Source organism: Erpetoichthys calabaricus, chromosome 11, assembly GCF_900747795.2.
Source record: "Erpetoichthys calabaricus chromosome 11, fErpCal1.3, whole genome shotgun sequence".
NCBI lineage: Eukaryota > Metazoa > Chordata > Cladistia > Polypteriformes > Polypteridae > Erpetoichthys > Erpetoichthys calabaricus.
This window is the reverse complement of record NC_041404.2, coordinates 139715961-139743225: the sequence shown is the minus strand read 5'-3', so window position 1 is coordinate 139743225 and position 27265 is coordinate 139715961. Positions and strand designations below refer to the sequence as shown.

Sequence of the window (27265 nt, the reverse complement as noted above, 5' to 3'; positions counted from 1 at the left end):
CTGAGATGGGCAGGTGGGCCTACGGTGCGGGGGTCTCGGCCTGCTTAGACGCGAGTGTCGAGACCCCTCAAGTATCTGATCCGCCAGCTCAGAGTGGCGCGGGGGCCGCTGACACGATGCTCGTTCCTTTGTTCTCCAACTGGTTGTCAAATTAGCTTCATCGTGTCTTCCGGCCACAGGCGCCCGTGTTAGTGCCAGGCCCCTCGTGCCCTCTGATATTTGCCATCTTCGCAGATACCAAGAGAAAGAAACGAGCGAACACGGCGTACAAATGGGACTAATTAGCCGCTAAGCAATAATCATTGAGAGCAAGTGGACAAGCAAACTGGACGACGTGCTGCGCTCTCGGGGGAAATGAGCGTGGCACAGTAATTGAAAAAGCCCGAGACGCGGTGCGATGCCACAGCCCGAGATTGGCCTCCTCCTGCCGCCATCTACCACGTAATGAAGGCTTCAAAAAAAAGAAAATCTGAAAGTAAAAGACAACAGCAAAAATCAGAAAACGAATGTGAGGGCCACACTGGCATGACGGGTACTAGTGGGGGGGGGGGGAGCCCTCTGGAATGTGCCAACTGTAATGATCACAGCCCATTCAACCAAGGGAGAATGCCCCCTACTGACAGGTGGGCCAGTTTAGAGTGAACAGACCTGCCAGTAAGACCCCGGGCACCAATGACGACGGCCACTTCCACCAAAGGAGAACTGAGTGGACACGCCCACCATTGTGACCCATCAGTGTGGCGCAGCACTTCGTGCTTTCACCTCGGGACTTCCAGATTCTGAGGTTGAGGGGTCCAAATCCCACTTCTGACACCGTGTGACCCCGAGCAAGTTGCAATACCTGCCAGTTGGCAAAAAAACCAAAGAAACAGAACCAACAGTGGCATCAGCCAAATAAACAAACGACAGGCGATTAGGAGATGGCAAAGTGGGCGCCAGCGGACCACTCAGCCCAGTGAGCTCCGTCATCCTGTCCACCACACTACCTGCTCACATACTCCACGTTGCTGCGGCCCCCGCGTGTGATGAAGGCCTTTCTAACATTTGTGTTAAAGTGTGTGGCACAGAGTCACGGGCGCTCATGGCTGACTTGAGGGGGGCGCACGCTTACGGTGGTCAGTCATCTCATTTATTTGGACCACTTTGCAGATCCTCTTGTCACTTTGACACTAAACAGTCGTTTTCTTCTCTTTCGGGTCCCAAAAGCCAAATCCAAATCTCGAACGGTGGGCTTGAAGACTTTCCCAGCGCCTGCGTGTATTTGTGTGGCTGGCGCTCTGCTGGTGGCGCAGGAGATAAGAGATGCGGTGGGCTCTCCTGTGCTCAGAGTAAACCCCCCCCTTAATTTATCATTACACACATGCAGGGCTGAGGCAGACGTTGGCTTCAGTCTGCTGGTGAGATCTAAATATTGAAAACACACTTCAAACAACGTGTGCGGCCCCCCGACACTCACTGGGGGGGGCGGGGAATCCGTGAAGACGGAGCTGGGCAGGACGACCACCAGGCGACGCCAAAACACGACAGGGGACAGAGAGGGACACCTTAGAGTCATCGTCACGTCACAAGGTCTGCTTTCAGGTGGTCTCGCATTACCCTCAAACACCTTCTGGCACTCTGAAGAACTCCTAGTGGACTCTACGAGGGGGTGCCGCCCAGACCCCTAACACCAACACCAGGCTTTACCATTGCTACCAGCTTTATTTATCATAGGATGGGCGCCGTTTTTTGGACCTGATGTCGTTGTTTGTTGTGCTCGCACCGTTTACAGACTTGAAGGCTTCCCTCCTTCCTTCCTACCAGGTTCTTCTGGTCACCAGGATATGAAAAAGACAGAGCAGCACCTGAAGCTGTGCAGAGGTGAGCAACCAAGTGCATCATGGGACTTGGACATGTGACAGACCCGTCGAGTCTCAAGCAGAGGAGACCACCTGGGGACCTCATCCAGGGGTTCAAAATCCTCAAAGGCGTCGATGGAGAAGACGCAGCAGAAATACTCGAGGGTCACCGGTGAACACTGAAGGGCACTTAGGACTGAAGCCAGGAGTCTCTGCCAGAGGGGCTTCAACAAAAGGGTCCGGACGCCCGTGTCAGTGGCATAGTTCAGTTTTATAAAATTAAAGGACCACTTTAAAAAACCCATCAGATCTCAATGGGAAATAAACTCCTGCTGGCCGTCTCTACTGACCTGGACTGACATGGTGATGACGACAGATGGTGTCCTGGGGATCTCCTCCCAGATCTGGACCAGGACATCACTGAGCTCCTGGACAGGCTGAGGCGTCGGATGGACTGAAATATAATGTCCCACCCAGAGGTGTTCTATTGGATTGAGGTGAGGTGAGTGAGCGTGGGGGGCTTGGGTGGGGGAGGTTAGTCAGTCAATGGTATCAAGTCCTTCATCCTCTCATCACATGAGGCCGGGCATTGTCGGGCACCAGGAGGAACCAGCATAGGGTCTGACAATGGGTCTAAGGATTTCATCCCGATACCTAATGGCAGTCAAGGTGCCCACCGTTGTCTAGCTTGTAGAGGTCTGTGCGTCCCCCCCATGGATATGCCACCCCAGACCATCACTGACCCACCACCAAACCAGTCGTGTTGAACTACTGTATGTTACAGCAGAACGTTTTCCATGGCTTCTCCAGACCCTTTCATTTCTGTCACATGTGCTCAGGGTGATCCTGCTCTCATCTGTGAAAAGCACAGGGTGCCAATTCTGGTATTCTATGGCAAATGTCAATCGAGGTGCACGGTGCCCACTAGAGGACGTCAGGCCCTCAGGCCACCCTTATGAAGTCCGTTTCTTATTGTTTGGTCAGAGACATTCACACCAGTGGCCTGCCTGCCTGCTGGAGGTCATTTTGTAGGCTCTGCCAGTTCTCATCCTGTTCCTCCTTGCCAGTGGGTCCTGCTGATGGGTTAAGGACCTTCTACGTCGTGCCCTGTCCAGCTCTCCTCGAGTAACTGCCATGTCTATCTCCTGGAATCTCCTCCATGCCCTTGAGACTGTGCTGGGAGACACAGCAAACCTGGCAATGCCACATACTGATGTGCCATCCTGGAGAAGCTGGACTACCTGTGCCAGCTCTGTAGGGTCCAGGTATGGCCTCATGCCACCAGTAGTGATGACACTGACCGCAGCCAAATGTGAAACGAGTGACAAAACAGATGAGGAGGGAAAAATGCCAGTGGGCTCCACCTGTTAACCCATTCATTCCTGTTTTGGGGGTCGTCTCAGTGTTGCCCCCCACAGTGCACCAAAGCAGCTGAAAGTGATGAACAAGCCCCCCTGCGACTTCACTGAGCAGATCAACAGCCCCCAAGGGTCACTGACGTGATGCTATACTCTCGTTATAAAGGGCTCCTTTCATTTTTTTGAGCAGTGCTGCTGGGCATCGAGGACGAGGGAGCGAGAGATGAATGCCAATGACTGACCGCCACAGCACAAGGGGTCCGAAGCCTTTCTGGCTCCCCTGTCCGTGTAAAACGCAGGCCACACTCCACTCGCAGAGGAAATTCAAACTCCATTAACGGGAACTCGGGCACACCAAGTGGGCACAAACAGCGAAACTCAGCCCAGCAGGGATGCCAGGTTGCCAAGCGTGCCCTTCCTTTGTTTGGCCGTTCAAAAGCAAAATTCGCGCCCGGCTCTCAAATTACTCGCTGGCCCGCAGGAGGTCCGGTAAGAAAGGACGACGACCGCCAGCTGCGCCAACGGCCTTTTGTGATTCTCTTCGGAGACCTGCGGCTCTGACAACTGGGCAGACAACAAGGACCCGCCGAGCGGCGCCACTCGTGGTCCGCTGTTTAACGGAGGGCGGCCCGCCGGGTCACCTCAATGCAGGCCTCATCGATGAAAGCCCACCTCGCTCCCTTGGCTCTCGCTGTGTTCCTCCGTGCCACTCTGACCACTCGCCGTTGACCCCCTGAGCGGCTCACCGTTTCACAACAACTTCCACAGCCGCACTTCCTCTTCCTCTTCCTTTTTTCTTCTTCTTCCCAATCAAGACACAACTCCCCCCCCCCCATGTTGTCATGGTAACCATTTACTTTGCACACTGACCTTGAAACATGGAGCTTGACAATCTTTGCCCGTGGCAGCTAGCATCTCTTGCAGACGTCGTATTGTGGTGCCAAGGTTGGCCTCTTCGCCAGGGGAAGACGACGGTCCTCTCCTGTGCCGTCCGCTGGCTCCTCGTCTTCCACAGCTAAATGCATTTTCTTTTCTTATTAGTCGAACTTCATGGTCAGCCATGTAAACTGGCAGGCAGCAGGAGGGCACCGCACCGCACCACACCTTGCGTAGCTTAAGCTTAGACGGGCACTGGCGTGATGCCTCTGCTCTACTTGGCTCCACAGCCCCCTCATACTATCAGTCCGAATTGGATTAGAGCCCACCACAGTGATCGGCGATGAAGTGTCGTCCTGCGTTTGTGTTTATCGTGGCAGAGGAGACGAGAGCGTCGACCCGTTTTAGGGTGGTCCGTTGTGCAAGACAGACTCACACTGGACTCTGTACATGTGACAGGGTTACTGCCACTGCTGTCATCGGTCTGCCAATCACACACTGCCTCGCACTTCTATCCACCCACCTATTGCGTATATAGCGCCCTTCACGTCTCTCTATCTGTTATACAGCAGCACCTCTGACCTCTAAACATCCCAGCAGATGTAAAAACGGCACGTCGTGCGTCAGCCAGAGACTTCACCCTGCACACGTCACCCATCTGCTATATAGCGCCTGCTACGATCTGCCAGTCTCATACGCCAGCTACACGGTGCCCTCCGTGCCAGCCTGCCCATCAGTCACAGAGAACTCTTCACATCGAACTGTCCCAGAAAATGCGGAGAGAGCCGACGGGGACAGGAGAGCCACGTGTGCCAATCCAAATAGTGCGACAGCTAGCGGTTATATAGCGCCTTTCACATCATCCTGTCTCTCCATTACGTGGCACCGTTCATATGTGATATACGGTGTACTTCACGTTACGTAGCATCTGTGTTATACATCTGGGCCTGTTACATCCAAACGTCTCTCCGTCTGTCATATTGTGCCTTCGTGTCTGTCCATCAGTTTAAGTGTCTCTTATGCAGTACCTTTCACTTAAAACTCTCTTACAAGTTTATCTTGTGTCAGAGACTGGCATCATGTTACACGCTGGCTGGACATGCAAGTAAGAATCTGACATATTTAATCTGAACAGGTGACAAAATTACAAGTCCTGCCATCACCTGTCCGTCAATCAATCACACGCTGCCCTTCACATCCCTGCGTTATGATAAAAAGAATTCTTTACATTTACTACTCAAAGTGCTCGCCACACAGGGGGGGACCTGGGAAGCAAACCCACAACCTCCGTACTGCAAAGCAGCAGCGCCACCACTGCGCCACCCGAGTGCCTTTCATGTCTATCCAGCTTGTCATATTTTGTAGCGTTGGCACCGAGTGCCACAATGGACAAACCGGACTGTCTGCTCTTTACACAGTTAGCCCCCTTAAAAGGACAGGCTGCCATCTGGGAAAACATGCTGTTTATACAGGCGCCCCTGCCACTGGCGAGGTAATGCCAGCTTGTGCTCGGGTGAGTCATCTCTGGCTGATGTAACTCGTCAGCGCTGTTACAATGTTATGTGGCACCTTTTACATCTAAATATATAAGAAAAAAGAAAGTTTATCCTGGCATTAAAGAGTGCAAACATGTTAGCTGGGAGTGTAAGAACTTCATTGAGCTCCGTGCACACGACAACGAGACCTGCACTCATCTATCTGTCATATAGCGCCTTTCAAATCTATCTGTCATATAGCACCTTTCACATATCTATCTATTTATAGCACCTTTCAAATCTGTCATATAGCGCCTTTCACGCTATTATATAGCGCCTTTCAAATCTATGTCATATAGTGCCTTTCACACTATTATATAGCGCCTTTCAAATCTATCCGTCATATAGCGCCTTTCACATATCTATCTTATAGAACCTTTCAAATCTGTCATATAGCACCTTTCACACTATTATATAGCGCCTTTCACACTCTTATAGCGCCTTTTAAATCTATCTGTCATATAGCGCCTTTCACATATCTATCTTATAGAACCTTTCAAATCTGTCATATAGCACCTTTCACACTATTATATAGCGCCTTTCACACTCTTATAGCGCCTTTTAAATCTATCTGTCATATAGCGCCTTTCACATATCTATTATATTGTGCCTTTCTGTTTGTTCTGTAGTGCCTTTTACAACAAACTGTCCATCGCTCTGCTATATAGCGCCTGTCATGTCTGTCTATCAGTTTTGCAGTACTGGTCACATATAATTCTCTTATAAAATGTAAAAATAATTTGCCTTAGGATCCTCATATCTTGTTTTTGTGCTACACAGCATTTCACCATAGTGTCAATCTTTTTATTCTTAAAGATTCTTCTGTGCTGTTTTGGTGGGATTGGCCCAGGTTTGACGCCCCCCCCCCCCAGGTGGGCATTGCGAGTATTTTCAGGGCTTTGTGTATTTATTGTGAGTTGGCGAAGGCTGACGTGAAGGCACAGACATGCAAGTCAGAATGTCACTGGACCACCACTGCGGACGCAGACAAACACACTCTACTATCTGTCTGTTATTTTCCACCTTTCACAAGAACCCTCCCATTTGTTATATAGCGCCTTTCAGCCTCGCCATCACTCAGGGAGCGCCTTTCCCATTTAACTCTCTTATAGAATGTCGTAACCGCTTACCTTGTGCCAGCGAGTGCCATCGTGCCCATGTTGGTGGGACTTCACTGGACTCTGCACTTCAACAACAACAATTTTTTGCACAGACAGTAAAAACTGCATCTCAGCCTTGCCGGAAACGTCCGCGCTGCCGGTGCTCAGAGGAGGACACGGGATCTCTAAATGTTTGTAAAATGACAGGAGATGATGAGGGAGCAGCGCACACCACTGCCCACCGGTGAGGCCGAGACAGAGACGGGGTGAAGACCCTCATCTGGTCGAATCTGAACGCTCGGAATACCAACAAGTGGAGTGATGTCGCTGTCCCATCACGGCGCCGCAGGCTCCAGTAACTTCCTAACTAGCTCAGTCCCCCCCTCATCCATCTCAAGTTCCGGGTTATTCTTTAGTTATGAATTCTGCTTCCTTAATTCTGAAGTCATGTGCCTCTGTCTACAGCACAGGAAAAGATCAAACCAGGTGAGTGTCGTTTCATGTCATGCGCCGTCTCTTTATATTTTGTATATTTTGAGGTTTGCCGTCAAATGGCCTCCCACCACAGCGGACCGCAGACAGAAAGTGAAAGTCTCCTGCTGTGGATTTTTACCTGTTTCGTTCCTAAATTGTAAAGATCTCGTCATAGTCCTGGTGTCCGGCGTTAATATTACATTAATGTCCTGTATGGCTTTTCTAATTGGGTTTAGTCATCGTTTTCTTTCTAGTTCATTTTTATTAATATTATGCCGTTATCGTTCCACTACACCATTTTCTTTATTCTACGGGTGTCACCATGGGGTCTGTCGTTGGTGTGAAGGACAGGGGGACACAATTGATACCGAGCTTTATCTCCCCCAGGACACTAGATGGCAGCAAGCCCAGCCTCAGATTCCCATATGGGTGCCCACAGGGCATGCCAGGGGTATTGTAGTCCCAGAGGAGAGCTCTGTTGGGTCCCAGGGGGAGCTGCAGGATTGGGGAGTCCCTACGTCTTGGGATTTCCACCTCACCCAGAAGTGCTTGCAGACCACGTGAGGAGAAGTAAATGAAAGGAGCGGGCTGTCTGACGTCAGGGTGCCCGAGTTGGGCAGAGGCAGTGACCCGGGAGAGAAGGAAGGAAAAGAGCTGTGCCTGTGCTTATTATGTATAATTGTGGTTATTGGGGTGGGAAACGCTTATCAGGAAGAGTTTCCCACAGATAAAAGACTCTTTGTCCTTTTAACTTGTGTCTGTGCCTGTTGTGTTGGGGGAGCTGGAGCGCCCCCCTACTGTCCACACGCTGGGCCAGTGTGCCCGGCCCTGTCGGTGCCCCTGCCTCTCTCCACACTGGTAGAAGGTTTGTGCCAATGGGTCCATCTGGTATGTCGTCTCTGTGCACACCTCAGTGGAGACCTTTAGGTCTCAGATCTCCACCAGGCCTGGTATGTAACGTGTCATATGGTGACCACGCAGGGCACCGTGAGTCACACTGCACTTCTGTTTTCGTGATTAACACACTGAAGATCTCAAAGTCAACAGGGAGGCTGCTGCTGCCCCCCGCAGAAGCACATCGGGGGCCGATTTCAGTTTGGCTATCTGTTGAAGTCCGGCACGCTGCGCTCAGCTGAGGGGACTCGTGCCAACGGCGTGCTGGGTGGGGGGAGCACTCACAGACCCTCACACACACACAGAGCGTGTAATGAGAGGATCATAAAGGAGTAATGGCCGCTGAGGATGACCAGAGGATTCTCCTTTTCATTCTGGTAAACAGTCCACTTATTTTATTCGCAGACGATGAGAACCAAAACAATGGCAGCCTCTCAGAGACGAGTCAATTAAAGCAAAGCGCTGCTGAAATAATCGGCACTGAGCTCGAGATGACAAATGGCTTCATAATACCGTCGAGATGACAACCAAAAACCCTTCGACATTTTTCATGCCTGATGAGCATCTGGATGCATTAAGGACGGCGACGCACAAAATGAAAAGCCCAAGCTGAGAAGAGCGCACCGCCGTAGTCACAATGGGCCGAGGGGGGACAAATCGATCGCAGGTTAGTCGACGGCCCTCAATTTGAAAGACCCTTCGCTTCTTTCTTCATGACGTTTTCCAGTGGAGGTCCATTTTACACGACAAACACACCCGCCACGTCCAGCCAAGTCCTCCTCCATTGCCCACTGCTTAGCAAGAGAAGCATCAGGGTGGACCTGCGCTCTGCTTTGTCATGGCAGGGTCCTTAGGTGACCCCGTTTTAGACCCTTTAATGCGTTGATCATAACAGAATGGCCCCCCCACCCCAAATTCTCAAGTTTATTCTCGCCAGGCCGGTCACATTCAGGGCCGACTGCTGTTGTAGTTAAATGCGTCCCCCCTTTCCTTGACTTACAGATGCCTAGGAGAGCGAGGCGCCCGTTTGTTAAACAGTACAACGGTCAGTACGTTTGTGTCATGTGTTTACGCACCTGTGCCCACCCGACATGCTTTACGCCCCCCCCCCTTTCTTTAATGTGTTGTTGCCTTTCTTCATTGAGCTCTGAACATTCCGGCTTCACAATTCAGTTTACTATCTGACAGCAGCTGATTGCTTTCGTTCATCGGACTGCCGCCCTCTTGTGGACACAGGATGGCATTACGCCTGGGCATTGATGACGGACGTGTCATCACTTTACGTATATAAAAATGTGCCCAACGTGTACAAATGTGAGTGTTGGGAACAATGATATGAATACAACCTGAATAAACGGGCTACCAGGGGGCTCTCTGTCTTAGTATGCTGACTGGTCTCTGCTCTGAAGTGGTCCGGCTTGGCTCCGAATGGATCAGCGGACGGAGCGAGAGAGTTTCTTTGATAGCCCTAATTTATGTTAGCCCTGCTTCCCTGATGTCCCACCCGGATCAGTGGGGTGTCGCAGTGGAGGGCCGACTGTCCCGGGTCATTCTGGTCATGTTTTAGCCAGGGCTCCTCCCCTGAATGGGATTCAAATTTGTTTTTTTTAGTTAAAATTGTTGGTCACGTAGCTTCTTATGTATCTTATGGATGAGGCTCAATTTTCTTCAGTTGAACAGATCCAAAACAGAAGCCATCTTAGTTGGTACATCACATCATCTTCGCTCTTCTACCATCACCAGTATTACTTTCTCTGGCCAAAATATTCCTCTTTCCACATCTGTTACTAATTTGGGTGTTAGAATGGACTCCCAACTTACTTTTGACACCCACATCAAATATCTCTGTAAGTCATCTTTTTACCATCTCAAGAACATCGCCAAACTCCGCCCATTACTCACCCTGGCAGATGCAGAGAAGCTCGTCCATGCCTTTGTCTCTTCCAGGCTGGATTACTGTAATGCACTCCTCATTGGGATTCCTGGCAAGAGTATCCAGAGACTCCAGTATATTCAGAACAGCGCTGCCAGGATCCTGATGAGGGTGCGAAAGTATGATCACATCACCCTAATCCTGAAAACCCTTCACTGGCTCCCTGTTTCATTCAGAATAGAGTACAAGGTCTCCCTTCTTACCCATCAGTGCATTTATGGACATGCCCCTCTTTATCTACAGGAACTCCTTACCCCCCATAACTCCTTACGTTCCCTCCGCTCTGTACTCACTAACACTCTTCAAGTCCCCAGAACTAAGCTCAGCAGCATGGGTGACAGGGCGTTTTCATCGGTGGCGCCGAGGCTGTGGAATGCCCTCCCTGATTACCTGAGAGCCCCACAGTCGACTGAGGCCTTTAAGCGAAACCTAAAAACTCATCTTTTTAGAAAGTCATTTTGTTAAAGTATTTTATAGACTCTTCTGTTCTTTTTTTTTATTTTATTATTCTATTTTTACTCTGTAGCACTTTGGGATTGCTAAAATATAAAGTGCAATATAAATAAAATTTATTATTATTATTATTATTATCTGCGCATCTTCCTTTATGTGTTTTATCCATCAGCATCAAGGGGCTGCCCACAATCCTGTAACGGCTGGGAAAACCCACAGTCCCTTGCGGTTCACTGTGACGGTGCTTGTAGTGGTGGGGAGTTTCTCTTGTGCTTTGGTTCATTTACTCGATTTGTTTGAACCCGTGTTCTGTTTTTTCTTCTTGGATTTCAGAATTGGATTTTGTTTGCTTTTGGCGTTGCCCTGTGTGCCCATCTGAGCTTATTGTTGTCATACTTTTGTTAAAATAAATCATTTTATTTATAAAGATTCTTTGTTGCCCTTTTTGTATCTAGCCAGGGGTTTGATGGTAATCCCCGCTCATGTCGAGTATTTTTTGGGCCTTGCATGCTTTGCAGCTCTCAAGGTCCTAACACCTTCACCATTCCAGTTCAGGGAGGATCAGAACAAGTGCGGTGTTCCTGACTCTGGTGCTGGGGCTCAGGCCGACGTACAGCGGTGCCACATTAACAGGAGATACGAGGGGGATTGGGACTGTAAAACAACCGGAATTGAAGAAAAAAACAAAACAAACTGTTTTAATAATTTTTACATACTGAAACTTCAGTCTCCTTCAAAGTCCTCTCCATGTGAATGACTGCACTCGTCCCAATGGTTTTCTCACTGATGGAAACGTTTTTGGAATCGCCGAAGAGGAACGCTGTACAAGACCTGCAGCGATTTCTCTTTGACTTCCTCCGCGGTACAAAAACGCTTTCCTTTCAGTTCTTATTTCATATGCGGGAACAAGAAAAAGTCACACGGAGCACAGATACGAGGCGAGTAGGGAAGGTGGCAAGAACTCCAAGAACACACAAGTCAATTCAGAAGTCTCTTCAACAGTCCGACGATGATCTCCGTAACTTGCATCGTGAACCTTCTTTAGATTTTCATCATTCCAAGTTGTGGGCGGAGTGGTGGCCCTGAGGTAGGGATCTGCACCGGTCATCCCGTCAACGCTCAAAGTGACTCCACTCCGTTGGGCCCCTGAGCAAGGCCCTAAACCTGCCATTGCTCCGTCCTGGGTATGACGTTAATCTGCAAGTAGGCCCTCCAACCTGCAGGGAAAAACCTGGGGGTTGGTGGCAGAGTTGGCACGCCAGCCACCATTAAAAAAACCTCTCGCTGTTCCACTCCATCTGAAGTAGTGTGGCGCTGAGGTGTCACCCGTCACATGGCTGCACTGGGGTCTTAATCTGGGGATCCTAAGTTGATTTGTCATGTGGTGGGTGCGGCAATGCGCTGGATCAGTCACATGCTCCTAATCTCTCTCTCCAATTGTGGGAGGTCGGCCAGATCTCGGGTGGTCTTCAGGTGACGTTTCCCCTCGTAGACCTGAGTTTTACTTAAAGCGTCCTCTTTCAAAGCAGTTTCAAGTGTCACTACAATTTCAGTCGCTGTTTTCCCGAAGAGAAAACAAAATTGAACGCAAACTCGCTGCTCTTATTGATCACTGTGACAAAAACCGCAGAACACGTTTAATAAGCACCAAGAAAAACCGACAGGAGAAACAACACAGAACACCACCGCTGGGCAGACCGACACAGAACACTGTACGTATGTGTATTGTAATCAGCCTTAAAGACTGATATCGGTCCCCTTTATGTGTTTTATCCCCAAAGTGACTTCATTCCAGAAGCAGTACCTCTGCTAAGGCACGTCACTCCTTTAGGCCAGATCTCGGTTGGTCTTCAGGTGACGTTTCCCATCGTTTTGAAACGCTAAAACGACTCGTAGACCTGAGTTTTACTTAAAGCTTCCTCTTTCAAAGCATTTTCAAGCGTCACTACAATTTCAGTCGCTGTTTTCCCAAAGAGAAAACCAAACTGAACGCAAACTCGCTGTTCTTATTGATCACTGTGAGAAAAATCGCACAACACGTTTAATAAGCACCAAGGAAAACCGACACAGAATGGCGTACGAACAACACAGAGCAACGCCACAGATCACTCTAAGTGTGGCACACCTAGCGGTGAAATTCGCCACTAAGTCACTAAGGCAGATTCCGTTTGTTTTTGGGCTAAGATTTGCGTTGTGTGTGACGAGGATGGACAGGGTTAGAAATGAGGACATTAGAGGGGGGGATTCTTTTCTACACCCACTGTATATGCATGTCCATCGATATTTTGTTTGATATCCTTTATTGAATTTAATATTGGGGTGACCTCAGGGTCCAGACCTGATAAGGACACACTCCTCAGGTGGCGGTGGCAGGAACACTTGGACAAGCCGGCTATACAGAAGCCCCCTGAGCAGCAGGTTAAGGGGAGCAGATGCACACAACGCACTTACAGACCACTCAGACGTGTAACCAAAGCCCACCAGCTGGATACGGGACCACCGACAAGCCTCAGATTTGGACCCTGTGCTCGAGTCGGCACACAGAGAGTGTGGCATACAGGCTGCCTCTGACCTCGGATGAGCGGAGAGTGGCAGAGGGGCAAAGCAGGTGGTAGCATCGGGTGTCGCCACCGAAGACCTGAGCGCCGTGGCATAGTCGGTGTCCAAGAAGCGAATTCCATTTCTCCGTCTCTTGCACCTTCGGGTCGTTCCACTGCGTTCCTGATTTTCGTTCTGTTGACAGCTGTTGATGGCAGGTGACGGTTGGAGGCCGGATAGCAAGTCAAGTCGGCTTTATCTATAGAACAACGGACATCGGGTATGGTGGGCTATCGGCCAGGTCTGAAGATATGACTGGGACTGGGCAGGGTGGAACCTCTTTTGTGTTCTTTGTCCGCGGGAGTCATTACAGACTAAAACGATGGCTCCGACACGTCCACAAAGGGTTATTAGCAAAGCCCCCTCGTGAATCTGGACACAAGAGGATCGACGAAAAGCCTTCACCTCCCCAGTCCAGCCGGCCGGCCGGGCCGTCCCCGCTGTGGTGTTTCAGCTCAGGGCTACACAACTGTGTGCAGAACTCCTTATCTGAGCTGCTGGGGTCGTAAACACGCCGGCGTAACCACCTAAAGATTCCTAAAGTATTATTAGTATTATTATTATTTTAAAATCATGAGATTATTACAGACCTCCACTTCAGTGTCCCCTCAAATCACGAGACATCGTCACGTTTTCAAACTCAGGGTTGTGGGGGGCCGGTAGTTTAGCCAGGCAGCATCGGGAGCAGGAGAGCAAAGAGGCGAAAAAGTAAATTATTAAACTGTACAGAAATCAATGTGCGGCATGACAGCAATGGGGGGGGGGAACATCTGTTTATACAAATGAGATCATTAAAAATTGATTTTTAAATTCTGTGGTAACGGGGCGCTTTTCTGAGAAGATATGAAAAAGAAAAAAAAATCTCAATGAATCCATAAAAAGTCAGCATAAATTTTCCAATGAATAATCTCATCCATCAGAAATGAAATAAAAGTCGATGCCAAGAAGACTTCAGCCAGCGCGGGCAGAGGTGACGGGGGGCACTCACCCCAATCATCAGCCAGACGCACGGGGGGTCCTCGTGTTACACTGCGCTATTTGGCCAGATGTAGGTCGGGTCCCCTTCAAGTGTGTTGCCCTCGGCCCGCACACGGTGGGGTTCAGCGTTTTCCAATGCCCACGTCGTCCCATTCATTAGGCCAATCTGCGTTCTCTTACTGCTTCACGTCAAGGCAGCAGACGGCAGCCTTTGGTGGCTTCTAACCCACGTGATGTGCCCCCCGTCATGTGAAGGGTGGGCGAGCTGCACAAGGAGCGCCGACTGGACGTAAAATAAAGAGAGCACTGAGGGGAGGCCGGCATTTGAAAGCATATGTGAAGAGGCCATTCAGGCACTTGTGCCTTCTGCTTCTGCCCTTGTGGCATTGCCAGTGTCAGCAGCTTTTCCTTACTGACAGAAAGTACAAGTGGTCACACATTGGCCAACAGACGCAGCCAGGCCAGCAGCGTGGCTGGCAGAGTCGGCCATGCAGCTGTCAGTTCTGGAAGTGGTGAGGCACGCTGACTGTATCCATTACAGATGGCCAGATAATGATTACCAGGGATGATGCCAGGCCAAGACAGACTGCGCACCAACTGCCAAACAGGCAGCCTGAGGAGACTGTCAGATTGAAGACAGCAAGTTGGGTTGTAGTTGCTCGGCGAGCTGAGGCAGCCATCTCTTTGGAATCACAGTGAAAACGAAAATGAACCTGCGCGCATTTGATGGCACCCACACTGAAGAGGGTCCCCGAAACGAATAAAGTGCCACGTGGGGGTTTTAGAAAAATGAAATCTGAGAAATCAGGGCACCGATTCAGCAGTTTACTGAGTCCAAGAGTCAAAGGACCGGGAGATACACAAAGTCAAAAACCAGCTGAGGTCGAAACTGAGAGTCAGTGGATGAATCGGTGACACCAGAAGGAGAACGAAAACCAAAGGTCGGGGACAAAAGCAAAAGATTAGAGATGTGGGAAATCAAAAAATCGTAAAAGAAGTAAGGCTTGGTTATCTGCAAACTCGGATCACAAAATGGCCGCCCAGATAACCCTTTAACCTCTCGCCAGCTGACCCCCTCATCAAGTCGTGATGATATATGCCACATCCGTAGCACCCAGGGGCCGCATTATGACAAGACCTGCACGGCATACCAGTGCCGAAAAAATACAGAAAAACGGCGCGGCATCAGCACTTCATTAACTCCAGTAACGAAACTACCGTAAATACTCGCGTACAAGTCGGGTCTTGAAACCCAAAAAATCGATCATAAAATCAGACCCCGACTTGTACGCCTGTTCAAAAATACGACAATTTTTTTTTTTTTTACGTCTTCTCGCCTCCTCTAATCTCACATCAGTTTCCAGACACATCAAATTTTGCTGCAGCACCACAGTTCCCAATTTCTTTCGACACTTCAACGACTTTGAATTTAAAACCAGCTTCATATTTTCTTCTAATCGTAGATAAGTGACGCTCTTACAATGAAGGTGTATGAGGGTATGACATACAAAAAACAGTAAAACAGTGCAAACGTCGCTTCGGAATAGTGCGGGTATCACCATGTGGTCACGTAGGCACAATACGTGGAAATAAAGACGCGTGTGCTCTGTGGTTCCTCTCTTGGGTGGGCGTTAGCACATCGAAATCTCTTGGACCAACAGCGTGAGTTTTCAGCATTTGATTTATATGACCGACATTATAAAATACCGGACATGATACAGTAAAATCAAGTCCTGACTTATCCGCGACAGAACTTAAATGCGAGTAGATCCGGTATATGGTAGTTTTTAGCTGTTTATTATCGTGAATGGGGAGGAGCTCTTTGATTTAATATACGTGTTACCTGTAGCTCAAATCACCAAGGGGGCCAAGCATACCCCCCATAGCAGATGAGGCGCGGGCTGTGAGATTTGGAGGGCACAGGAGGCGTCTCTAATTTGCTTTGGTTATCGGCACTGAGATTCAGAAGTTGGTACCAATACCAAAGTCAAAGTTTAGTACACCCATCTAATGCCAATCATGACAATGGAATCCACAAAATAGTATTGCAGAAGAAAAAAAAAACCAATATAAATAAAATTGTAAACTATTTCTACTTGGATGTTTGTTTGCTAAAGCACGTAAAAGATGGCTGAACCGATTTATATGACATTTTGCATGTGCCTCGCCAACGGTCCAACTTAAAATATGATTGCTATGTCATATCTGGAGGAGGTCCGCCCTCTGGCCACTCCTGTTCGTCTTATGCATGGATGTGGTAACCTCTGATCTCCAAACACCTCACCCCTTGGTTGCTCCTCTATGCTGACGACATATTCCTTGCGACTGAAGATCGTGAAGATCTGGAGCGGCTAACACAGCAGTGGAAGACTCGCTTGGATGCCAATGATATGCGGCTTAACATCAAGAAAAATGAGCACATGGAGTGTGGGCTGCAGACCAATGGCACCAGGCGGTGAAGACCTGAAGAAGGTCACCGACTTCAAGTATCTCAGTCTCAGTCATCAGCAGTGATGGAGACCTTCTCCCTTAAATAACCTTGCGTCAAACTACATCAGTGACCTTCTCCATCACTATGTGCCCACCCGCCCACTAAGGTCCTCTGATTCTGGTAATCTTGTTGTACCCCACACTAATCTACACTCCATGGGTGACAGCAGGGCCTTCAGCTGTATAGCGCCCAGACTCTGGAATGACCTACCGAAATTAATTCGATCAGCTGACTCCATTAAGTCTTTTAAAAAACAACTCCAGACTCCTCTGTTCAGTTTGGCTGTTAGCTCTACTTGACTTTATTACCTTCTCTCAGTTTACTTCTCTGTCAAGATGCTCCTGTAACCTGTGTGTGTGTGCGAGACCATCAGTTATGTTGTCTGTTAGGCTTTTTCTCTGAATTCACTGTCGTAATCATCTTTATTTATCTGGTTTGTACAACGCTGTATACTGTATACCCTGCCGTTCTTTCTTATATTCTGTAAGTGCCTTGAGCATGAGAAAGGCGCTATATAAATAAAATGTATTATTATTATTAAGGATCAGCGCTGCAAGGTTGAAATGGCGACAGGTCACCAGAGTCCTCTGTGACCGCCGCATACCAGACCGACTTACGGTGCTGTGCCCGCAGTTGCCCTCTTTGGCTCAGAGTGCTGGATACCTACTGCAAAGCACGAACGGGCCCTTAGTGTGATGGAAACACAGATGCTGCGGTGGTGCCTTGGTTTGATGAGACGGGACCACGTCATGAACACTCGTGTCCGGAAACGAGTGGGATTTGCACCAATCATTAAAAAGATGTGTGAGGCAAGGCTAAGATGGTATGGTGAGAACTCAGTGACCACAACGGCACTGCACCTGAGCCCCCCAAGGCACACACCCACAAGGGAAACCAAAAAAAAGTTGGATGGACCGGATCAAGGAGGACATGAAGATTGCTGGTGTTGCCCCGGAGGACGCCATGGATCGAGCCAAATGGAGGAGACATTACAGACAAGCGGACCCTGCAATCGCGTGGGACTAAAACTAGGAAGAAGAAGTTGTCATATCTAAAAGAGGGCAACTCAGAAAACCAGCTGACGCAGGGACTACAAATCCCATCAGGCAGCACGAGTGCACCGATGTGAGGATATCGTCGTATTTCAGTCCATTTTTTAGCAGAATGTGATCTAAGACCGCAGGTGCGCACAGCAGCATTTTCTGCTCTGCTCATTTTGCATCGTCTCACAGCTTTTATCTAAGAGTACGCCTCTGTGTCTCATCTTGTTTAGCCGCGCTGAATATCCAAATTATGTCCCCCCCCCCCCCCATTTATTTATACCCAGGCAATGCCAGGTACTTTGGATAATAAATAATAAATTCTTCACAAACGCATTAAACCTGAAATCTGACTTCAGAAGCAGAAACCCCCATAAGATGCAGGATTCAGTCAGGATAAAGCATAAAAAATGTATGAAAAATATCACTCATAACAAGCAGACCCTCACAACTCTCCGGTACAAGTAGTTTGTTTTCTGCTTCTCTTTGTGATTCTTCTTCTTCTTCTTTATTTAGTGGCTGCCTTACAGTGCATGTAAAAAAGATGAGATCAGACCTCATCAACATTTGGGAAGAGATACAAATATCACAAATAGGCCCAAATGGCGGAGCACTTGAGATTTGCAATGATCAGCACATTGATGCCCGTCCCGTTCCACCTTCACTGGTGCCCCCCGTCTCATATTGTTACCATCAGAGGCTTTATTTCATTTTTTTTCCAAGCTTTCCTTGGAGTTTTCTTAAACAAGTACTTAAGAATTTTTGACAAACGTCCATCAAGCCTGTCTGTTCATTTCACAGCTAAGCCGTCCTGAAACAGTCGATTCTCGTTATCCACCGAGGCCAAGTTCCTGAAACGCCCCACAGATATGGAAACCGTAGATACTGAAGCAATCATCCGACTGGAAAACTGGGCTTCGGTTCCAGCAGGGTGCCGACTTGGGGCAGATGCGCTGGCTCTCCCCTGATGATCCTTCTGCAGGTTCATCAACAGACACGTCGTTATGGCTTCTACAAGTGCCTCACTGGTGCTCTGCCACAGGCCGCAACCGACCGTAGCAGGGGGCCGGTGAGAGGACCTCATTAGACCATCTAATTAGTGGCAGTGATGGGCAGGGACATAACCAGTGTGAGATTATGACCCACACTTACTGGGGATTCCTTGTTCATGGAGAACAATCCAGACACACAGAAGGCGTTCAGTCGCCTGTCGCCGGCGGGGGGGGGGAGACACACATCGATGAACTCAATGTAGCGTTTGTGCAGCCCCTGCCATCTAGTGGTATCCCAGACCTCTCGAACGTTTTATTCTGCTGCGCACGTCCATGAATAGGCAGGTGTAGACCATGGGTGTTGTGAAATGGGTTACACCTTTGTAACGGCAGATTATCGATTTGGTGGGAACGGAATTTGCAGACAGCTCACTTCTCAACGGTAGTTAGGGTTTCTACTTCAACTCCATGACTCAGTGGTTTGTTCGAGACTCCCACAAGTCTTTGTGTATGAATGTGCGTCCGGCCTTGCCCTTAATTCCCGCCGATGTCCTTCGAGTTTGCGATTCACCATTTAGTCAAAAGAATTCGACTCGGCCAATGCCTTCGAGTTCCTTGTGGACAATAAAGAAGCCCAAGGAATCGATTTCTCCATCAAACATTACTTGTGCCAAAATGAAATGCAACCCAGCGTGTGAAACCGCAAGGCGTATGCCCTTGCCGTGTTTAACTTTGGCACAGTCCTGTCTTGTCATAATTGAAGACGTATCAACCAAAGCACCGATTGCTTTTCTGCACCGCACGCATTTATTTTTCATGTCCATCGACTGCGTGTCAAACGTATTGCATTTCACTTAGCAGCGGCTCCAAGTGGACTGCATTTTGATTCCAGGCCACACGTTAATCGTGTCAAATGTGAACGCAATCAAATGACCAATCAGCGTCAAAGTGTAGGGCAAGGGGTCTCAACAGCTGGCGTTCCATCGATGAGTGGGCTCGCCCGGCGCTGAAGACGGCATGCGGGGTGTTGACAAGGCAGGCGATTCCCCGTCTCACTGAACAGGTGTAAGCTGGTCATGTAAACGACGATTTCGCTCTCAGTCAGCTCGGTGTAACGGAAGCCACAAGCAGTAGGAGAATTTCCAGCAGCACCAGTAGTGTCCTCCGAACACATTCAACAGCTAACAGCATGCAAATACCCGGGGGGTCCACACACCATCACTCCCTCAAGTATGACTTGCAAAGACCTGCAGAAGGGGAGGACCGCATACCTGCCATTGCTAAACGTCCTAACATATCAGTCGAGATGAAGAGTGGGACGACAATATGATACAAGGCAAGCGTGACGCATCATTCAGATAACTTAATGTTAAGAGTCGGCGTAAAGAAGACTCCTCACCACTTGACAGAACACAGAACTGGTTAGAAGTGGAATGGCTCAACTGTTGGAGGTGATTGGCCATGCGATTACATTTGGCATTGGCGTGACGTCTCCCCTGCGCCGCCTCGAAAGATTTCGCCCCCTCTGGTTGTCCGCTACAAAGAACGTGACGACTCTGAAAACTGGCATTCATACTACAGACTGTGATGGGCAGAACTCAACCGTCCACCTTTAAACAAGCGTTACGGATAAGTGAACCTTTTACTGTTCATCGCAAATTACTATTGTCGTTATTAAACGGGGATATCGGTGGAGACACCAACCCTTCACCCTTGCCCTGCCTCGTTCCTCCTCACATTTTTTTTTTTTTCTTTACTGTTTTTCTGGTTCACGACTCCCTGGTGTGCATTTTCCTAACTAACCATCTTGGCTGAGTGTTTTGGGGTTAAACATCACAATTTCAAACATGGCCTGCATTCCCGACTACGTTTCATCTCCCAGTCTTTCTCGATCTGGGATGTTAAACTCCGGTCCCGGAGGGCCGCAGCGCCTGCAGGTTTTCGTTCTAACCCTCTTCTTAATTAGTGACCCGTTCTTGCTGCTAATTATCTTCCTTTAGCTTTAGTTTTAATTAACGTGACTCAGGCCCCTTAGTTGTCTCTTTTTCCATAATTAGCAGCCAAACAATAACGAGACACAAAACGAGCCACCACATGACATAAAGACGGGTGAGGGTCTCGGTCACGTTGGTCTGCTCAGGTCACCAAAACAGCAGTCGGCTGTGGCAGAACGAGAGCAGCAACACGTCGTGATATTCAATAACGGCTTTAATTAACAGCAGGAATCGGCTTCTCATTAAGAGAGTGGTTGGAGTTTGAAGCCCCAGTTTAGCTGGTCATCCCGACCAATAGATGGAGCCCTCCTTGCAATGTGGAGATGCCCCGAATTCCAGCAGGGCATCATGGACTATGGAGTTTTAATGTGCAGCCCTGCTAGATAACGTCGGGGTCGCCAGGGGTCGCTGCAGGGAGACACAGAGACGTTTATTTTCCATACAGCCCGGAAGTAAATCCCAGTCACCTGGTTGGAAGAAATAAAGTGCTTCCGGGCTGATGAAGAAAAGGAGGAGTTTTTACCTGACCCGGAAGTGATAGAAAGTCACATGGACTGAGGGACAGAAATACTTCCGGGTCACGGACTATAAAGGCAGGGTGGCTAAGCGTCTGGGAGAGTGGAGGATTATTTGATTATTGGTTATTTGTATAAGTATTGTGGAGAGGAGGGAGCTTTGTGCACCGTATTATATTATAAGAAACCATTATTTGGACTTTTATCTGGTGTCTGACGGCTGGTCTGAGGGTTCAAGGGGTCGACAGTTGCCTCTATCAGTCACACTGGTCATCCGTCGGCTCGTTTCACGTCTCATTTCTGTTGGGCTGCCATTTAACAAAGAAACGAATCAATTCAGAGGACTGAATCCTTCAAAACAGAAGAGAAAAGGAGTGAATTAGCAGTGAAGAGGGTTAGAATGAAAACCTGCAGCCACTGCGGCCCACCAGGCCAGGAGTTTGACCCCCGTCTTCTCCATCGTCCCCCCTTCCTAACTTCTGCAGTGTCCCAGTCCCTTGAACGTGTTCTTTGCCCTAAAGGCCTCCTCCCTTTTCTTCCTCCACACGTAACCCCAAGCCCGATGGCCAAACAGCTCCATTTTAGGCCTGGTGAACGTCAGGCTGGCTTTTTGCTTTTTTAACGTCGCTCTTCTTTGTGCTGACGGCCACTCCGACCACAGTGATGAGGGGCACTCTTAATGGTGGACGGAGATGTTTTGGTGCCTGCAGTTCCTTGGGGTTCAGTCGAACTTTTCACATCAATGTTTGTCCCTCCCTGTCAGCTCATTTGTGCCTTCGTTCTGAACGACGCAGGGTCCCTCGAGATTTGTGTTTGCAGCTTTGGGGTACCTGCAGTTTTTTTTTTTTGGAAAGTTTTCCAAAGAAGGAACCCAAGTTGTGGAGCTCCACAGCTTTTTTTGAAACGAAGTCTCGTCTGAATTGCTTGGATTTTCTCAAAGACAACAAGGCATTGGGCTCTAAAAGAAGACCCTTAAAACACAGACACGGGGGGGGCACTCCAAATGGACTCAATTAAGACAATCACAGAGGCTTCTAAACGTCAGGACGTCAAATTTCTGGAATCTTCCAGGCTGTTAAAAAACGGAGGCTGGGAACTTGTGAGCCTCTGCAAGTCTGACCACTTAAAGAAAGGCCCGGAGGAAATCTGTCACTTGGCTATTATGGTGACATTATGGAAACAACAGTCGGGACCCTCGTGGACTTGAGGCGCAAACCGCGTGGAGTTGTGAAACATTGGAGTTTGGACGGAAACTGCAAATGCAAAAAAAAAAAAAAAGTAGAAATGAGAACGCGTGAGGTGAAGGTGGGCGAGGGCAAAGGGAGCTGTGTGCCATCAAACCGCACCTGCTGACTCCGCCAGCCAGCCAGCCCCCCCTCCACCCGCTGCGGTGGGTTCTCAAATGAAGACACACACACCTGTCTCTGTCCCAGCTCTCCAAGCTGCAGGGGGGCACTTCACAGAGGGTGCCAAGTGTGCAGGTTGGCGCTGCATCTTATTAGCGATGAGCGACAGAATGGCTTCACGCATGGCACACGACCCCCCAACCGTGTATTCAAGTGCCACACTTTAGGTTGGCTGCACTCTTTTCCAACTGTGAATGCATTTTAATTCTGTAATTGATTGGACTTGAATCAGAAACGCAGGATTCGCCTGCCATCATACGGACCCTTTATTTGGGCTTTTTACGTTTGGGGGCTTCACTCCTGACCTGACTTTTTGACTTTTCTTTTCTTTTAAAAGGGTTTGGTTTTCAGTAAACGGATGACGTGGACAAAACACGGCGTGGCCATCGCAAGCTCAGGGCTTGGTGGGCCCACCACGGGCGGCCACAGTTCCCCCCTGACTGTACCACGTTGTGCCCAAGGGGAGACAAAACAAGTTCTGTTCCAACAAATGTTCTTTACAGGCCCTGAAAGAGAAAATTACAGCAAAACAATAAGAGGATTAAAAACGACATGACAGCTAATCCCTGTGGACCAAGCGATTACCAACACAATCCTGTTTCTGTCAAATCTCTCAGGCAGTTTATTTTCATACTTTAAAGATCGGCCTACTTTGTGTCTTTATTCTGACGGTTGTTGGTTTCTTTTTGGATGATTTCAGACACGGTCATAAAAAAAAAAAAAAAACATAAAACTTAAAAACACCAGCATCCCAGTAAAAAGGCCAAACAACAAAAGAGGCCCCTGGTGTTTCAGGCCGAGTCCCAAACGCACTTCCAATGACGCCCACTAGAGGGGGATATCACCGCCAAACCCACGCTAGAAGCACAGAAACTTCAGAAACTGAAAAGGTTTACTTTACAAAACGTCCAGTAAGGCCCACCAGACACAAAGGGGGCTGCCAGCAAGGAGAACAAATGGCAAAGTCAGAAACACGGAGCCCCCAGAACTAAACAAAGACCCAAAGACACCAAACCCCCCCCCCAGGCAAATTCGAAACAAATTTTATTTGACTCAACAAGGAAGCACTTTTCAAACTCGAGAGCAAACCCGACGTCTCCTTACATCTGCTGCCCTGGACGGGACAAAGTCCACAGTTTGATGGGCCTTCTAAATGTCAGCTGACTTGACAGAAAGGGGACATCTGTGTTTACGTTTTATTTCTTTTTTAAATGACGATTTCTCACGGATCGGCTCCATTCATCTCCGTTGAAAAGAACCTTGCAGGTAAGTTTGGATTACGAGGATTTGATCGGGGAGCAGGCCTCAGAGAAGGTTACGAAAAATGAAATAATAATAATAATAATAATAATCTGCTGTGAGACTCACGAAAAAGGCATACATGACGGTGACATCTTAATGAGTCATAATGTGCTGACAGCTTTTCATGACCAAAAAACGGGCGCTTCGCTTGTAAATAATACAGAAACAGAAAAACAAATCCAGCATTTCGATTACTGAAGCCCATCTGTAAATAAAGCTGAGACCCCCATCCACGCGAGTGATTTTTGTTTTCACACAGACACACACACACACGTTCTCTTAGGGTCCCCCCCATAGTTTTATCTTACTAGGTTCCAGTCGTTGCTTTACGTTTCGCCTGTTTGGGTGCACCCGGACCCCCGAAGGAGGTGAAGACAAATCACATGGACCACCAGGCACATCCCGATACAAACTGTAATCCACGGTGGTCTTAGCCGTAATCTAATAGTGTGTGACGCGTAGAAACAAATACACACAGATGATGGCGATCCCCTCGCCGTCTTTTCAGCTCCTTTTTTTTTTTTTAAAAAGACCACTTACTTATTCTTCCTCCCAGCAACCCCTGAATCTGCCCAGTGGTGCAATACTAGCGGGGGGCTGCTGGGAGTTGTAGGCACTTTAATACAAGTTAAAAATCAGAAATTTGTTAAACCGATGGCAAAAAACCTAAGAATTTAGGAAGCAGTTGATTTGCTGCATGATGGGACCACCAAAACTTTCAGTTTCAGTCTCAAGATACACAGAAGCTAAAGCAGCTCTGGGGGCCCAGATAATCCCCCCTTAACCGGGCCTAAGTCTTTCTCACATGTTCCTCCACTAACAGATGGTTTTGGCCCACCGCCTGCTACCATCCTTGCTATCTGTGGCACCACCAGCCCCTCTTCTGGGCGCCACACAAGCTACTGTGACACACGGCGGCGCAGACCTCGTTGCACAGGCCGTGGGCTCCAATCAACTGCCCCGTCTTTATATCGCGTAATTAATGAATTAGTGCAGACACCTCTGAGCTGGGCAGCACGGTGGCACAGTGGGTAGCGCTGCTGCCTCGTAGTAAGGAGACCCGTCTGGGTTCACTTCCCGGGTCCTCCCTGTGTGGAGTTTGCATGTTCTCCCCGTGTCTGCGTGGGTTTCCTCCCACAGTCCAAAGATATGCAGGTCAGGTGCATTGGCGATCCTAAATTGTCCCTGGTGTGTGTGTGTCCTGCGGTGGGTTGGCGCCCTGCCCTGCCCTGGCTGGGATTGGCTCCAGCAGACCCCTGTGACCCTGTGTTAGGATATAGCGGGTTGGACAATGACTGACTGACAGACTGACTGACTGACCTCTGAGCTGCCGGCTGATGACCTGCGGACCACGCGCCCATCAGGGGGTTTGATTGTAACGTAACACGGAGGACATGTCCGCTCACCTCCTCTGTTTGTGACATTCACTTCCAGCTAAGAGACGTTTAACCCTTTTAATTTTTACACTTCACTTACCTCACGTGGCAGGAGTCTTGAGCTCGCGTGCGACTGATTTACGGGCACAAACCCTCAAGAGCTTAAACTTACTCATACTGGGGATCTGAGTGGCTGTCAAACTACTAAAAGAGAAATTTGCACCAAATGTACGAGCTGAAGAGGCCTTCATCCAGGTAACTTCGAAACACAAAAAACGAATCGACAACTGGAGCCGCACAGAACGGTTTTCTGGTTTGCAAATTCGCCGATGCAGAAGATTGTGTGTACGGCGCCCTCTATTCAAATGTCGCAGCAAAACTTCCTCGAGGAATACGTCAGGCAGATTTCAACAAAACCAGTCGACTGGGAGGCCAGTTGTGTCGTGCGGTCGGTCAGACAGACAGACAGACATGGCGGCTGCAGCTGCCGTTTATCGCATTACATACAAACGCACCTCAAAAAGAAGCAAAGACCCCCAAACATGCAGACTGGAGTTGGGATCTCCAAGTCTGTCCACTGCTTTGCCCGACAGGACCCCCCAGTAAAGAACCCCGCGCCGCACGCTCACCTTGTTTCCAATGGCTTTCTTTGGAGGAAAGTGGAAGGCAGCCACTTGGGGGAAACGGGAGCGCAGCTTGTGGTGCAGGCTGTGAAAATCGGCGTAGCGCCTGTAGACGTTCCACTCGTTGTCGAGGATCCTGATGTAGACCTGGAGGAAGAGGAGGGAAACGGTTATCAGACACTTGAGGTGGGCACCGTGAGGAGTGCGAAAGACAGGCAGGAAATGAGTGAACCCTGGAGGGGTTTGGAATGGAAAATGAGGCCAAAGTCATGAAGTCACCTCTCTGTAAACACGTAAAACTCTAAATAAACACAATGGAGCACCTCGAGGACCAGAGACATAACAGGAGCTCATATCACGCTAATAAGGGGGGGTGAGGACTTGAACAACGGTCTGCAACCAAACATCAGCGACACCACAGAACTGCTGCTCATAGACCTTCAGGTCACCCAAGAGTCTCAGTGTCTGACAACTCAGGGAGAGAATGTGGTGGGCTCCTACTCAATGACCAGTTGGAGTGGTCTTCTGGTAACAGAGAGGAGCTACACAAGACGGGGCAGAGCAGATCCTAAAGACGGTGTCCCTTAAATTTGGGGAGTGAGTGCCATCCTGTAACTCTGTGACGGCCAGTGTGCTGTGCTGGGCTGGTGACGTCACATCAAGAGAGGACCACCGCATTAACAAGCTCACTTATGGGACACACTCTGGACCCCCTTGGAGGTGGCAGAGAAGAGGATGAGGACAAACCGGAGTGCCATTATGAACATCACCCCCCTCTGTGACACCCCAAATTGTGACAGTCAGGCGACTGGGGCTCCTCAATACCAACGGCGGGCCGGCTTTACTGGGCCACACTAGGGCTGGGACTGCTCTTCTTATCTTTAGTCAGGTCACAAGTATTAAGTCATTCTGGAGTTCATTTGCCATAATATATAAGATAACATTAAAAGGGTGACCAGCGGGGGGCGCTGCAGCACCCCAAACCCAAACGCACAGACTCAAGTCCCAGGTGCAAACACAGATATTTATTATACAAAATACTGTAAATAGGTTTCCACAAAGGCACACAATGCAGTTCTTCTCTCTTTCCCCCAACTCCCAGGTGAGATTTGTCTTCTTCCACCTGGATGAGGTCGGGAGGCTCCTATTATCTCGGACCCCGAGGTACTGCTTGTGCTGGGGTACCAGGAGTCAAACAGAGTCCCCTAAAGTAGGAATAATTACTCCAGGCAGCTCCCCCATGGAACCTAACAGGGCAGTCCCTCAGGACTACAAGTCCCAGCATTCTCTGCGGGTATCTATGATTGGGAACCCTGACCCAGAGATGCTGCCATCTAGAGTACTGGGCGGCTGGTAGTCCTCATAGATTTTCTCCCCATGTCCTTCCATCATGCCAGCTTCCCAGCTGGGTACTGTTTTTCATTTTAATCATGCCGGGACGCCAGTGTACCCACTTCTGTCCTGACATCATTTGCCCTCCTCCTGGCTA

At 49.0% G+C, this 27265-nt stretch overlaps 1 protein-coding gene across 1 annotated transcript in view; it reads right to left on the bottom strand.

Annotated features, from left to right (window-relative positions):
* snx29 (sorting nexin 29) overlaps positions 1-27265 on the bottom strand; it is a 477274-nt gene that overhangs the window by 10486 nt on the left and 439523 nt on the right. The window contains exon 19 of the mRNA XM_028814109.2: positions 25783-25923. Within this exon, the coding sequence (XP_028669942.1) occupies positions 25783-25923 (141 nt within the window). The remainder of the gene's footprint in view (positions 1-25782; positions 25924-27265) is intronic.